At 43.6% G+C, this 15,696-nt stretch overlaps 1 protein-coding gene across 2 annotated transcripts in view; it reads left to right on the forward strand.

The window, feature by feature from the left end:
• The window catches only part of LOC110501901 (glypican-6), a 153,284-nt gene that overhangs the window by 62,797 nt on the left and 74,791 nt on the right, over positions 1 to 15,696 (forward strand). For both annotated transcript variants that reach the window (XM_036959353.1, XM_036959354.1), the window contains exon 4: positions 1,677 to 1,842. In XM_036959353.1, the coding sequence (XP_036815248.1) occupies positions 1,677 to 1,842 (166 nt within the window). The remainder of the gene's footprint in view (positions 1 to 1,676; positions 1,843 to 15,696) is intronic.

Consider the following 15,696-nt stretch of genomic DNA (forward strand, 5'->3'; position numbering starts at 1 on the left):
GTGGAGCTAGGTGGAGGACAGTGGAGCTAGATGGAGGACGGTGGCGCTAGGTGGAGGACGGTGGCGCTAGATGGAGGACAGTGGAGCTAGGTGGAGGACAGTGGAGCTAGGTGGAGGACAGTGGAGCTAGGTGGAGGACAGTGGAGCTAGGTGGAAGACAGTGGAGCTAGGTGGAGGACAGTGGAGCTAGGTGGAGGACAGTGGAGCTAGGTGGAGGACAGTGGAGCTAGGTGGAGGACAGTGGAGCTAGGTGGAGGACAGTGGAGCTAGGTGGAGGACAGTGGAGCTAGCTGGAGGACAGTGGAGCTAGGTGTAGGACATTGGAGCTAGGTGGAGGACAGTGGAGCTAGGTGTAGGACAGTGGAGCTAGGTGTAGGACAGTGGAGCTAGGTGTAGGACAGTGGAGCTAGGTGTAGGACAGTGGAGCTAGGTGGAGGACAGTGGCGCTAGGTGGAGGACAGTGGCGCTAGGTGGAGGACAGTGGCGCTAGGTGGAGGACAGTGGCGCTAGGTGGAAGACAGTGGCGCTAGGTGGAAGACAGTGGAGCTAGGTGTAGGACAGTGGAGCTAGGTGTAGGACAGTGGAGCTAGGTGGAGGACACTGGAGCTAGGTGGAGGACACTGGAGCTAGGTGGAGGACAGTGGAGCTAGGTGGAGGACAGTGGCGCTAGGTGGAGGACAGTGGCGCTAGGTGGAAGACAGTGGAGCTAGGTGGAAGACAGTGGAGCTAGGTGGAGGACAGTGGAGCTAGGTGGAGGACAGTGGAGCTAGGTGTAGGACAGTGGAGCTAGGTGGAGGACACTGGAGCTAGGTGGAGGACACTGGAGCTAGGTGGAGGACAGTGGAGCTAGGTGGAGGACCGTGGAGCTAGGTGGCGGACAGTGGTGCTAGGTGGAGGACAGTGGTGCTAGGTGGAGGACAGTGGCTCTAGATCTAAGAGCTGTATGTAGAGCTAGATGGAGTACAGCCGAGCTAGATGTAAGAGCTGTATGTAGAGCTAGATGGAGTACAGCGGAGCTAGATGGAGGACAGCGGAGCTAGATGTAAAAGCTGTATGTAGAGCTAGATGGAGTACAGCGGAGCTAGATGGAGTACAGCGGAGCTAGATGGAGGACAGCGGAGCTAGATGTAAAAGCTGTATGTAGAGCTAGATGGAGTACAGCGGAGCTAGATGGAGTACAGCGGAGCTAGATGTAAGAGCTGTATGTAGAGCTAGATGGAGTACAGCGGAGCTAGATGGAGTACAGCGGAGCTAGATGGAGTACAGCGGAGCTAGATGTAAAAGCTGTATGTAGAGCTAGATGGAGTACAGCGGAGCTAGATGTAAAAGCTGTATGTAGAGCTAGATGGAGTACAGCGGAGCTAGATGGAGTACAGCGGAGCTAGATGTAAGAGCTGTATGTAGAGCTAGATGGAGTACAGCGGAGCTAGATGGAGTACAGCGGAGCTAGATGGAGTACAGCGGAGCTAGATGGAGGACAGCGGAGCTAGATGTAAAAGCTGTATGTAGAGCTCGATGGATTACAGCGGAGCTAGATGCTTTTTAAGCCAGCTCATTTATTTATATACATGAAACATGGAAACATACCGTTTACTGGATTAATTTCCATGTGTTGAACAGCCTTTTATGTTGTATCTGATGTATAGCTGGCCTTTGTTGTCACATCTACCCACTAGGTGAGCAGCACCCCAGCGTGTATCCGAGCTCTGACCAAGATGATGTACTGCCCATACTGCCAAGCCATGCCCTCCGTGAAGCCCTGCAACAACTATTGTCTGAACGTCATGAAGGGCTGCCTCGCCAACCAGGCTGATCTGGACCCAGAGTGGAACCAGTACATCGGTAAGAGCCCTCCCTCCCTCCCTCCCTGACTGTGATTTGGACTGTTCTGACTTTGCTTCGTATAAAAAATGCATTTTGTCTTGAATTGTTGTTCAGTGTTGTCATTTGTCTGCATTTAGTTCCACGGGCAGAACTTGGGCGCTGTGATAAGGTGCTTTTTACTGTTTGAATCCTTCTTTTTACCTTTGACAATTTATTCTGGATGAAAACGCCATTATTTATTGGCTGGTGGGCTCGTGCTGTATTGAATGAGCACTTGCAGTGTGGTAGCTAGGCACTATGAGGAACGCAGAGCTTTGTGAAAAGCAGTTCAACAGCAGCTTGTTCAGCTCGGGGAGATTACAAACATGAATATAACATGGACGTTATTTATTTATTAGAATACCTTATTCGGTTTGGAGCCTTCATGTCAGGACTGCTGGAGTGATCTAAAGCAGAGCAGGCTAGCTGTGAGCTGCACTTTAGAGACGCATGTCAAGAATGCCACTGTCAGAAACTAGCAGTTGAAACGGGGCCACAGCTCTCTGGATAGTTGTTTCATGTCAGAAGAGCAGAGGTCCAATGTAAAGTACAGCGCACTGAGATGTTGGTGGAGCAGCGTAACGTGCGTCAGATGAATATTCAATGGTAAGAATCAAGGTTGACTGTTAGAACCTTGTTACTTGGCCTAAGCTGATGGTGTGTGTTTTACTGTCTGATGTCGTGATACAGTGCTCGGCCACTTCACAGGCTCCCTGCTGTAGGCTACATCAGTCACTACAGTGAATGGTCCAGCAGTACTTGTCACTGAACTACTTCATTATAAGATTTGTCTAAGTGTATTATAGAAACCTTTCGTCATGGTGTGTTTTTATGTTCTTCTATTTGGAAATTGGGTGGTCAACACTGCTGCACAAATTGTTGATCAACCTAACTGAAATAGTCTTTTTTTTTTTCTAGGTTTGAATTGCTCATACTCTCAAATGGAGGATTGTTCCCAGGGTGTAGAGTAAATGTCAGTTTCATATCTTTTGGCTCTCTGACATTTCATATTCATTATAGGCTCAAAGATTTTCAATTAGCTCAAGGTCCAACCACAAAGAGATATCGATCCTGCTTTCAGAGCTTACAGTAGTGATTGCATGTCTGCCAGATGTCCCCTGAGCTTCTCGTTGTTCTTTAAGTAGTTTAGATTTTTTTTTTTAAATAATAAACTGCTCAAATAATTAACTGCTATCTGTAATAACACTAGCATTGATGGTTTCTGCTGTGATGGTGAAATCCATTTAGTTTGCATACGAGCTCACAAACCAATGTAGGATTATCATACATCATTCTTTTCCATCCACGAATAGGACCACAGTGTAGTAATGTACATCAAACTCACATGAAAACCAGCTATTCCAGTTGCTGTGAATAGAAGGGAGAAGCTGGTGACTACAGGGTTTTGAGTGAAAATAGATCACAAAAGCCCTGACCGACATGGAACTTGCATGGAACCCCTTACACTTGTGGGAAATTGGCCTATATGGATAGGGCTAAATTAAAATGTGTTTTACAGAAGAAATATGGAAAGCATATGCATAACCATGGTAGCAATTAACAGTTTGGAGATTATGGGAAAATTATGAGATTAAAGGTTTGGACAAAACAGTTGACCTGACACAAGACTGAATCCAAACATGACACTGTTGATTTGATGTGCTTTTGACATTTACTGTACTTTTTGCTGCATTTTTTTTAAGCTCTCCTAGCTATGGCGTTGAGGAACTAGAACAAGCACACATGTACAGTTGTTATTTTGTTTGGAACATAGCCCTGCATCCCCACCTTTACACAATTACTGTTGTTGTCTACGCAATCCAAAATACGCAATCCTAAACGGTCCATTATAAATCGGAATATGGGTCAGGTGGGCATAATTTGAAAGCTTGTTTTATTGCCAACATGACTAACTAAATGATAAAATAGAATCTTAGTGTTAGGCTTTCACAAGGCAATTCAGAGAAGCACATTTTACTACGCAGACTGGAGTGCATTCAGATGCCACGACAAACGTTCTTCACAATACAACAAACAGGCTCATTCTGTTCAGGACAACCCAGGGTATGACGCCATGTCATTTTGTAACTCTACATCAAACACCGTGATTATAAACTTTGTCACTGTGTATTACATGAGTTTTATGTGCACATTTGGACTCTCGGGTGTTTTTGCTTGCTTGTATGACATCAAAGCAGTATTTATTATAACCCTCAACATCTCATCTTATACATAGAATTCTCGTAAGTTACAGCATTTCCCTCACTCGGACATTAAAACATTTGCAAAAGTTGCCCAATTAGCTAGAGGGATAAGGGCAACTTCCTGTCACGCGTGGTGTTCAAGTTCACAACGGCTGTCAGTCAAAACCCATACAGAGCTGTGAAGCGCAGAGCCAGAGCTCTGACATCATTACAGCATATTACTGTACAGCCACAATGTAGGTGCTTATCATTGTCCAAATCTGCCATTTTCCAACCCGTATAGGGGTACGTAAAGATATTCATCTTGATTCCAGTGGCATCTATCCAGCCCAACAGTGTCTGCTCCACTGACTAGACGAGATACCGGAGAGGTGAAAAGCTAATTCAACCAAGGACTGAAAAATCTTTTTTCAGCTGGAAGCTGAGCTCCCGATAGCAACGATTTTTCCCTCAGCACCTCCTCGTTGATAGAACTCCACCAGCAGGAAATTTCACTCTTTGACACCGTGCATAGGAACTCCTGACAGAACTTGGACAAGAGGGCAGTCATTCACATTACCCTCAGCCTGACCTTCATTTATCTTCAGTGTGTGGGGGGTTAGAGGAGGGACTCTGGTAGCACGGCCTTGAGCAGTCCAAAACAGATGTTCATTCAATGCAACTGTGATTCTGCTTCCATTCATTCAGTCAAGCTAGCTAAATATGTAATGCCTAAATATCCATCTCTTCTCAGAATAGCTGTGTGTATATGATGGTGTGTGTATAGACATTATGGATACAAAAGGTATGCACAGCAGTAGTTATACTACAGTAGGATCAGCCTTGACTAGTATAGAGTATATACAGTTGAAGTCGTAAGTTTACATACACTTAGGTTGTCATACACATAGGTTTACACTTAAGTTTACATACACAAGTCATTAAAACTTGTTTTTCAACCACTCCACAAATTTCTTGTTAACTAACTATAGTTTTGGCAAGTCGGTTAGGACATCTACTTTGTGCATGACAAGTAATTTTTCCAACAATTGTTTACAGACAGATTATTTCACTTATAATTCACTGTATCACAATTATAGTGGGTTAGAAGTTTACATACACTAAGTTGACATCATTTGAGTCAATTGGAGGTGGACCTGTGGATGTATTTCAAGGCCTACCTTCAAACTCAGAGCCTCTTTGCTTGACATCATGGGAAAATCAAAAGAAATCAGCCAAGAGCTCAGCAAAAACAAATGTAGACCTCCACAAGTCTCGTTCATCCTTGTGAGCAATTTCCAAATGCCTGAAGGTACCACATTCATCTGTACAAACAATAGTACGCAAGTATAAACACCATGGGACCATGCAGCCGCCATACTGCTCAGGAAGGAGACGCGTTCTGTCGCCTAGAGATGAACAAACTTTGGTGCGAAAAGTGTAAATCAATCCCAGAACAACAGCAAAGGACCTTGTGAAGATGCTGGAGGAAACGGGTACAAAAGTATCTCTATCCACAGTAAAACGAGTCCTATATCGACATAACCTGAAAGGCCGCTCAGCAAGGATGAAGCCACTGCTACAAAACCGCCATAAAAAAGCCAGACTACGGTTTGCAACTGCACATGGGGACAAAGATCGTACTTTTTGGAGAAATGTCCTCTGGTCTGATGAAACAAAAATTGAACTGTTTGGCCATAATGACCATTGTTATGTTTGGAGAAAAAAGGGAGAGGCTTGCAAGCCGAAGAACACCATCCCAACTGTAAAGCACGGGGGTGGCAGCATCATGTTGTGGGGGTGCTTTGCTGCTGGAGGGTCTGGTGCACTTCACAAAATAGATGGCATCATTAGGGAGGAAAAATTGTGTGGATATATTGCAGCAACATCTCAAGACATCAGTGAGGAAGTTAAAACTTGGTCGGAAATGGGTCTTCCAAATGGACAATGACCCCAAGCATACTTCCAAAGTGGCTTAAGGACAACAAAGTCAAGGTATTGGAGTTTGTATATGTAAACTTCTGACCCACTGGGAATGTGATGAAATAAATAAATGCCGAAATAAATCATTCTCTCTACTATTATTCTGACATTTCCCATTCTTAAAATAAAGTGGTGATCCTAACTGTTCTGACACAGGGAATTTTTACTAGGATTAAATGTCAGGAATTGTGAAAAACTGAGTTTAAATGTATTTGGCTAAGGCGTATGTAAACTTCCGACTTCAACTGTACATACTGTATGAAGTGAGTACAGCAAGTGCACCTCTGTTTGTGTGGATCGACCATTTCAGGTTGTCATTGCGTCGAGGATCTTGAATCTTTTCACCGTCTCAACTGGATGGGGGCATGCTCGCTCTAAAGTTCATCAGCTCCTTGGTTTTGTTGAAGGAGAGGTTATTTTCCTGGCACCACTCCGCCAGGGCCCTCACATCCTCCCTATAGGCTGTCTCGTCGTTGTTGGTAATCAGGCCTACCTCTGTTGTATCGACTGCAAACTTTATGATTGAGTTGGAGACGTGTGTGGCCACTCAGTAATGGGTGAACAGGGAGTACAGGAGGGGGCTGAGCAGGCGCCCGTGTTGAGGATCAGCTTAGCGGAGGTGCAATTGTTAGAGTAGACGAACATCCACAGGTAGCCTAGTTTCTTTGAAGTGATTTGTTTGACAAGAAGATGAAAACATCATGACTGATTGTGTTCATGCCAAATTCAAAGTTAATAATTAAAAAAATACTGTTAAATGAAATGTTTAGCTAGTAACGTTAGCATATCAAAGGGCTTAGATTAAGCTTGGCAGATGCACTGTGTACTGCAAACCATTAGTATGTTGAGCACAAGAGGCTGGCTCATAATAGCTGGAATGGAGTATACATGGAAACTGTGATTCATTATGGGATCACATTCCAGCCATTGCTATCCACCCATCCTGACCAATTTGTTTTGATAATTGTTTTTCTTTTATTTAACTAGGCAAGTCAGTTAAGAACAAATTCTTATTTTCAATGACGGCCTAGGAACAGTGGGTTATCTGCCTGTTCAGGGGCAGCTCGGGGGTCAGCTCGGGGGTTTGAACTTGCAACCTTCCGGTTACTGGTCCAACGCTCTAAGCACTAGGCAACCCTGCCGCCCCAATTAAGGCGCCACCAGACGGCTGTGGTTGAGTGGCACTACAAATCAGTTCAGTTATTTGTGGTTTTGCATGTGTTAATGTAATAATAATAATTGATTGGATTTATATAGCACTTTTCTTCCAACTGAGGTACTCAAAGCGCTTTACATAGTAGGGGGAAACTCACCTCACCCACCACCAACATGTAGCACCCACCTGGGTGATGCACGGTGACCATTTTTGTACCAGAGCATTGACCACACATCAGCTATCAGGTGGAGAGGTGAGGAGAGATATATGGCTACTAAGGAGTTCGTGGCCAACCCCCACGGCCAACCCAACCCAAATGATATACCCCTGCGGGAACCTGCTTTCAGTAATTTATTTATGCAAAGAAAATGTTGTTTGTTTTATTTGTCTGTCAGTTGGTAAGACTAGCAAGTTTGCACTTTCTCTTTTCTTGCCTTGGGCGGGAAACAAATGGGCCAAGCGAATGACAAATGACTGAGTTATTTCACGTAGAACAAAATGTCAAATATTCAGTGAACCTAGTAGAATTCACTGCTTAAATAAGCACGGCTTAATTTCAGCATTTCAAACTATTAAGAAAAGGGCTGAGTGGGAAAGGTGCTGTACCTTTTAAAGATTGATTGAACCCACTGTGACTATTAAAACCCACCCAAACCAGAAACCGTGGATAGATGGAAGCATTCGCGCTAATCTAAAAGCGCAAACCATCGCATTTAACCATGGCAACGTGACTGGGAATATGGTTGAATACAAAACAGTGTAGTTATTCCCTCCGTAAGGCAATCAAACAGGCAAAACGTCACAGAGACAAAGTGGAGTCGCAATTCAACAGCTCAGACACGAGAGATTGATTAATCGTAAAGGTCATGACGCAGTTATCACACACATAACATATTAGACACCAAAACGTTTCCAGACTAAAGCCAGTGGTTAAAACGTATCAGATTAAACATTACAGCATTGAAGATCATTTTCAGAGGCTTTTATCTATGCCACCTGTCTGCACATCGAACATATGCCTACCTCTGTTTTAACATGAATCAGACAGTAGAAATGACAAATGTTTAAATGTGCTAATCTGTCGGCTGAATTCAAGCAAAATGGTTAAAGGCGTTTTTCTTAATCATGTATTTAAAATAGAAGCAATACATCATGGATTATATTGTTTCCACTGAGTGGACAGTGTCAAATCCATTTGTTCCCATTGCAGGAGAAATCCATGCTGACCCCTGCATGAAAAAACAACAAGAATGGCTCAGTCTATGAATGATGGAAACAGGAGGCAGACATCCTTTATTTAAGCTGCGTTATGAATTATGGCATGCATGTGAATCATTTCACTCCAGGGGTTTTACAAAAAACTTTGTTCATATTGTACGCCAGTAAGAACATGCACTCTTCTATTCTCCACCCGGCACAGCCAGAAGAAGGTCTGGCAACCCCTCAAAGCCTGGTTCCTCTCTAGGTTTCTTCTTAGGTTCCTGCCTTTCTATTGAGTTTTTCCTAGCCACCGTACTTCCACATCAGCGTTGCATGCTCTTTGGGGTTTTAGGCTGGGTTTCTGTATAAGCACTTTGTGACATCTGCTGATGTAAAATGGGCTTTATAATTACATTTGATTTGATCCAGTAATAGAAAAACTGAGTAGTCATGTGAAGTAAGATTAGATGAGATTATATATGTATATTTTTTTGTTGATAGGATGAAATATCTGAAGCATTGAGGAAGCTAACTGATGAACATCTGTCAGTCCACACCTTATTACTCCTCACTGAACATATGCTGCGTTCACCAACCAAAGTTTTAGTACAGAGTGCAAATTACGGGGGGCACAAGGGTGGTCTCAGACCCCCTGAATGAGACGTGAGTCCCCCTAAATCCAAGAAGGGAAAACTTGGGGGGAGGAGGGGGGGGGGGCTTTAAATAATGCTAATTTAACTAACCCCTAAATTAAACGAACACCCCCACCTCTGTCATGACTTAATCTTGTTTTTCCCCATGCGGCTGTAAACGTGAATGTTTACCCCTCTCATATGAATATAAAAGTACAATTTCAGCGTATTAAAGTTACCTTAAAACAAAAACCATCAATATCTCATTATACTGTACAAGTCATTATATGAGGCAAATGCAAAATTGTGACTGAAGTTGATAATGTTGATAATTCCCCTGGTGAGTTAATCAGCTTCTTGCTGCATGCATCCTGCCTGGACGGTGGCTCAGAGCAGCCAAGGTGGGGAATAACACCCTGTCTTAAAGGTACAGAGAGTGTCACGCGTGACCTCCAGAGGTAGCGTTCTACATGTAAGGAAAACGCCAGCTTACATTACAGTTACGTCTCTCTCGATACCTCTTGAGAATCTCTCAAAATTCTCCTTAAATCTCGTCAATGAGAATATACTCTCAGTTTGTGTAATGGCTGGTTATAATTCCATAGACTCAGTTTGTGTAATGGCTGGTTATAATTCCATAGACTCAGTTTGTGTAATGGCTGGTTATAATTCCATAGACTCAGTTTGTGTAATGGCTGGTTATAATTCCATAGACTCAGTTTGTGTACTGGCTGGTTATAATTCCATAGACTCAGTTTGTGTACTGGCTGGTTATAATTCCATAGACTCAGTTTGTGTAATGGCTGGTTATAATTCCATAGACTCAGTTTGTGTAATGGCTGGTTATAATTCCATAGACTCAGTTTGTGTACTGGCTGGTTATAATTCCATAGACTCAGTTTGTGTAATGGCTGGTTATAATTCCATAGACTCAGTTTGTGTACTGGCTGGTTATAATTCCATAGACTCAGTTTGTGTACTGGCTGGTTATAATTACATGTCTTTGAGGTGCCTTTGAATTTTTGTATAGGGAATTGTCCTTTTCATTTGAATAATGTTTTGAAATGCCAAATTTTGTAAAAACTTTTTTTTTTTAAGAGGTTTTTGTTGGGCTGTCCTAGAGAATTGATGTCTCGATCAGCCTATGTCGTTGGAACATCCGTCACCTGCTGTGGTGATGAATGTGGCCCTCTCTATTTTACACCCCACGTGACATTATCATTTTTTTTGTGTTGACAGGTGGTTGAAACCGATGGATAGTAAGCGATTTTCCTTCCTGCTCGACTACTGCAGTGCACACAACAAGACCACCCATTGTCCTTGACTCACAGTTTTCCCTTCAATTATTTGGCTTCGTTGTGATATTGACTAGTGTTGTTCTCTCTGGAGGCCGTATGTCACCACACTGATTTTTATTTGCTAATTTATTTTTAATTTGTGTGATTTGTTTCACCGGGGTAACCGGAGACAGCCACAACCTCACTATTCATGACATTTCTAACCAACAACATTTCCTGTCCTTTGTGGAGATGTCCTCATGAATAAAATATAGCAGAGGAAGGGAAGAAACTCCCAGCAGCACACCACTGAAGGACTGGCTGAGAATTAGACCTCACAAACTGGCTAAAAGATGTTCCTCTTCTGCAAAGGCACTGCACTAAAGGGAATTGAAATAGTGAATATATTGTTGATTAATTGTGTGTCCTTTCCTTACATTTGTTTAAACATTGATCTAATTAATTGCCTCAACACCACAGCAGCTAATGAAGTCCGTCAGTAGGGACCTAATGCAACAGGGTTTTATTAAAGGTCAGGCACAGTCAAACTCGCGTTATTCATCATGTCATGTGTGGAGGATGCCAGGTGAAAGTACAATCAATAACGTCTGAAAAATGACAACTGTTGGCTCATCTATAAAACCCAGTGTGAAAACGCCTCGGTCAAATGAACGAGTTCAGGGGGAGCAGCCTATTGGTCGAACGAGTCACGTCACCAGTTCATAAATGTGCATACACCAATGGGAATCCTTCTTTGCCCTGAATCACAGGTCTCCCTCCGAATAGGGGTTGGCTCACCATCATCCATGCCGAGAATGCTGCCGAGCAAAACAAACTTCTATCTAGCCAGTAGCGGTGCGTGGGTAAAATCACTAGGGTAGCCAAGCCCCCCCTTAAAAATAATAAAAAGCCATATTACAACCTGTGTTGTGATAATTGCGTTGTTTGCCCTACATCCTCTTAATTCAAATGCCTTGCCACCGTGATATATAGGCCTGAGGCTGACACAATAAGAAGACACAGTGACAGAATATTTTCAACCACACCTGTGTTTCATCACAAAACCAGATAACAGCCTCTGTCCGGTGAAGTCCACAAAGCATTTTGCATGTAACAAACAGTTGCCTGACCTACAGCATGGTCGAGTAAGTTAATGTTTCCAACATTTTCAGACCGCTAAACAACTATTGATTTAGAACCACAGAGAGTTACCTCAAGTCACAAAGAAAATAGGAACTGCCTCCACTATTCCAGCACCATTTCAACTTCAACTTCCATTATGGATCATATTTCATACATTCTGCTCTCAAATCAAACAGCCTCTCTGATAGTCAAAGATGAGAGAGAGGTTTCATTTTCTCAAATTCAGGTGAATTTTTATCGGGAAACAATATTATGGGTGACGTTTTTTGTCACTCTAAGACTATTTATCTGGGAAATAGGATGACTGTGCATTCCCTTTAAGCTTCATATGTCTCTGTCTGGAAATAGGATGACTGTCCCTTTAAGCTTCATATGTCTCTGTCTGGAAATAGGATGACTGTGCATTCCCTTTAAGCTTCATATGTCTCTATCTGGAAATAGGATGACTGTCCCTTTTAACTTCATATGTCTCTGTCTGGAAATAAGATGACTGTGCATTCCCTTTAAGCTTCATATGTCTCTGTCTGGAAATAGGATGACTGTGCCTTTAGGCTTCATATATCTCTGTCTGGAAATAGGATGACTGTGCATTCCCTTTAAGCTTCATATGTCTCTGTCTGGAAATAGGATGACTGTCCCTTTAAGCCTCATATGTCTCTGTCTGGGAAATAGGATGACTGTGCCTTTAGGCTTCATATGTCTCTGTCTGGAAATAGGATGACTGTGCCTTTAGGCTTCATATGTCTCTGTCTGGAAATAGGATGACTGTGCCTTCCCTTTTAACTTCATATGTCTCTGTCTGGAAATAGGATGACTGTGCCTTCCCTTTTAACTTCATATGTCTCTGTCTGGAAATAGGATGACTGTGCCTTTTAGGCTTCATATGTCTCTGTCTGGGAAATAGGATGACTGTCCCTTTAAGCTTCATTTGTCTCTGTCTGGGAAATAGGATGACTGTGCCTTTAGGCTTCATATGTCTCTGTCTGGAAATAGGATGACTGTGCCTTTAGGCTTCATATGTCTCTGTCTGGAAATAGGATGACTGTGCCTTTAGGCTTCATATGTCTCTGTCTGGGAAATAGGATGACTGTGCCTTCCCTTTAAGCTTCATATGTCTCTGTCTGGAAATAGGATGACTGTGCCTATGACTGTGCCTTTAGGCTTCATATGTCTCTGTCTGGAAATAGGATGACTGCGCCTTTAGGCTTCATATGTCTCTGTCTGGAAATAGGATGACTGTGCCTTTAGGCTTCATATGTCTCTGTCTGGAAATAGGATGACTGTGCCTTTAGGCTTCATATGTCTCTGTCGCTCAGAGAAATATCAATCTTGGTGTTCACCATTTGACTCTTGTTTTCACAAATGTAACCTTGAGTCACGTATAATTTGAGATGGATCTGAATGAAAGACAAAAGCACCAGATGCAGAATATGAAGCAACACTCGGCAGTACTAAATGGATAATTATGATGGTTGTAATTGTCTTTGTATCTGGCAGACAATGACTTTTTGACAGAAGAAGTGAATCTTCCCTATCTGGATTCTCTGCTTTGTTCACTCCGCAGCGTGTCTAAGTCTTAGCTTGACTGCTTAGAAGAAAGGCAGATAAATGACATGCAATTTGATAATGTATCTAATAATAAACAGATGAAGGTGCAATCAGGGGGAGGGAGGGATGGGGAGGGAGGGAGGGAGGAATGGGGGGAGGGAGGGAGGGATGGGGGGGGGGGTGGGGAGGGAGGGATGAATGGATGGGATGGGGGAGGGAGGGATGGGGGAGGGATGGGGAGGGGGGGAGGGAGGGATGGAGGGGTGTGTGTGTGTGTGATTTAGCAAGGTCTTTTTCCAATGCTATTCCACCCCACCACTGGAACCTCTGCTAAATGGATTTATAATGGATGTTTGCTCTTGGACAAATTTTTGTGGCCGGTTTCACCACACAGGGACACAGGGTTAAGCAAATACAAATAAGTCATCTTATATCCTTTGTGATATGTGACCACAGTTGATAGAATCCTGGAATCCATTCATGTCCCTAGGTGTGGGGAAAGGTAAGGGTTGAATAGTCAAAGCTGTTAGAAGAAATGGCAATGAGCCCTTCCTTGCTGGAACATTATCCCAAATACATTAAGAATATATTCCTGATGGACTGTAGGCTGAGCCTTTGAAAAATGTATTTACCTAATCTGTCACCAGATTGAAGGCAGACCAGAAACATTTGTTTTTTAATAAAGACGTAGTGAAAACAGTAGTTGTGAGCCTGTTACTCAAATATTACCATAATTCACCTGAAATAAATTACTTTTTCACCATCATTTTGAACAAAAATGTGAACTTTTGTAGGAGAGTTGCTGAATATGTGTATATATACAGTGCCACTCAAAGGTTGGACACACCTACTTCCAGGGTATTTCTTTATTTGTACTATTTTCTACATTGTAGAATAATAATGAAGACATTAAAACTATGAAATAACACATATAGAATAATTTGGGTCAAGGGTCTACAGTCAATCACGGACTATAAAAGGAAAACCAGCCCCGTCGCGGACCAGGATTTCTTGCTCCCAGACAGACTAAACAACTGCGTTGCTCGCTTTGAGGACAATACAGTGCCACTGACACGGCCCGCTACCAAAACCTGCGGGCTCTCCTTCACTGCAGCCGACGTGAGCAAAACATTTAAATGTGTCAACCCTCGCAAGGCTGCAGGCCCAGACGGCATCCCCAGCCGCGTCCTCAGAGCATGTACAGACTAGCTGGCTGGTGTGTTTACGGACATATTCAATCAATCCTTATCCCAGTCTGCTGTCCTCACATGCTTCAAGAGGGCCACCATTGTTCCTGTTCCCAGGAAGGCTTAGGTAACTGAGCTAAATGACGACCGCCCCGTAGCACTCACTTCCGTCATCATGAAGTGCTTTGAGAGACTAGTCAAGGACCATATCACCTCCACCCTACCTGACACCCTAGACTCACTCCAATTTGCTTACCGCCCCAATAGGTCCACAGCCGATGCAATCACACTGCACACTGCCCTAACCCATCTGGACAAGAGGAATACCTATGTGAGAATGCTGTTCATCTACTACAGCTCAGCATTTAACACCATAGTACCTTCCAAACTCGTCATCAAGCTTGTGACCCTGGGTCTCGACCCCGTCCTGTTCAACTGGGTCCTGGACTTCTTGACGGGCCGCCCGCAGGTGGTGAGGGTAGGTAACAACATCTCCATCCCACTGATCCTCAACACTGGGGCCCCACAAGGGTGCGTTCTCAGCCCTCTCCTGTACTCCTTGTTCACCCACAACTGCGTGGCCATGCACACCTCAAACTCAATCATCAAGTTTGCAGACGACACTACAGTGGTAGGTTTGATTACCAACAACGACGAGACGGCCTACAGGGAGGAGGTGAGGGCCCTCGGAGTGTGGTGTCAGGAAAATAATCTCACACCCAACGTCAACAATACCAAGGAGGTGATCGTGGACTTCAGGAAACAGCAGAGGGAGCACCCACCTATCCACATCGACAGTAGTTGAGAGGTTGGAAAGTTTTAGGTTTCTCGGCGTACACATCACGGACAAACTGAAATGGTCCACCCACACAGACAGCGTAGTGAAGAAGGTGCAGCAGCGCCTCTTCAACCTCAGGAGGCTGAAGAAATTCAGCTTGTCACCAAAAACACTCACAACCTTTTACAGATGCACAATCGAGAGCATCCTGTCGGGCTGTATCACCACCTGGTACGGCAACTGCTCCGCCCACAACCGTAAGGCTCTCCAGAGGGTAGTGAAGTCTGCACAACGCATCACCGGGGGCAAACTACCTGCCCTCCAGGACACCTACACCACCCTATGTCACAGGAAGGCCAAAAAGATCATGGGAATTGTTAGCTAGATTACTCGTTGGATATTACTGCATTGTCGGAACTAGTAGCACAAGCATTTTGCTACACTCGCATTAACATCTGCTAACCATGTGTATGTGACAAATAACATTTGATTTGATTTGAATTAACATGTGCCTTGTTTAAAGTTTATTTTGTGGAAATTCTTTTGAGCCTATCTGTAGTTTTTTTAAAACATTTTATTTAACCTTTATTTAACTTGGCAAGTCAGTTTAGTGCTGACATGCAACTACACATAGACAATAACCCACAAAACCAAAATGTAAAATGGCAACCTAAATAGGATCCCCAATCAGAGACAACGATAAACAGCTGTCTCTGATTGGGAACCAATTCAGGCCACTATAGACC

Source organism: Oncorhynchus mykiss, chromosome 22 (assembly GCF_013265735.2).
Source record: "Oncorhynchus mykiss isolate Arlee chromosome 22, USDA_OmykA_1.1, whole genome shotgun sequence".
Classification (NCBI taxonomy): Eukaryota; Metazoa; Chordata; class Actinopteri; order Salmoniformes; family Salmonidae; genus Oncorhynchus; species Oncorhynchus mykiss.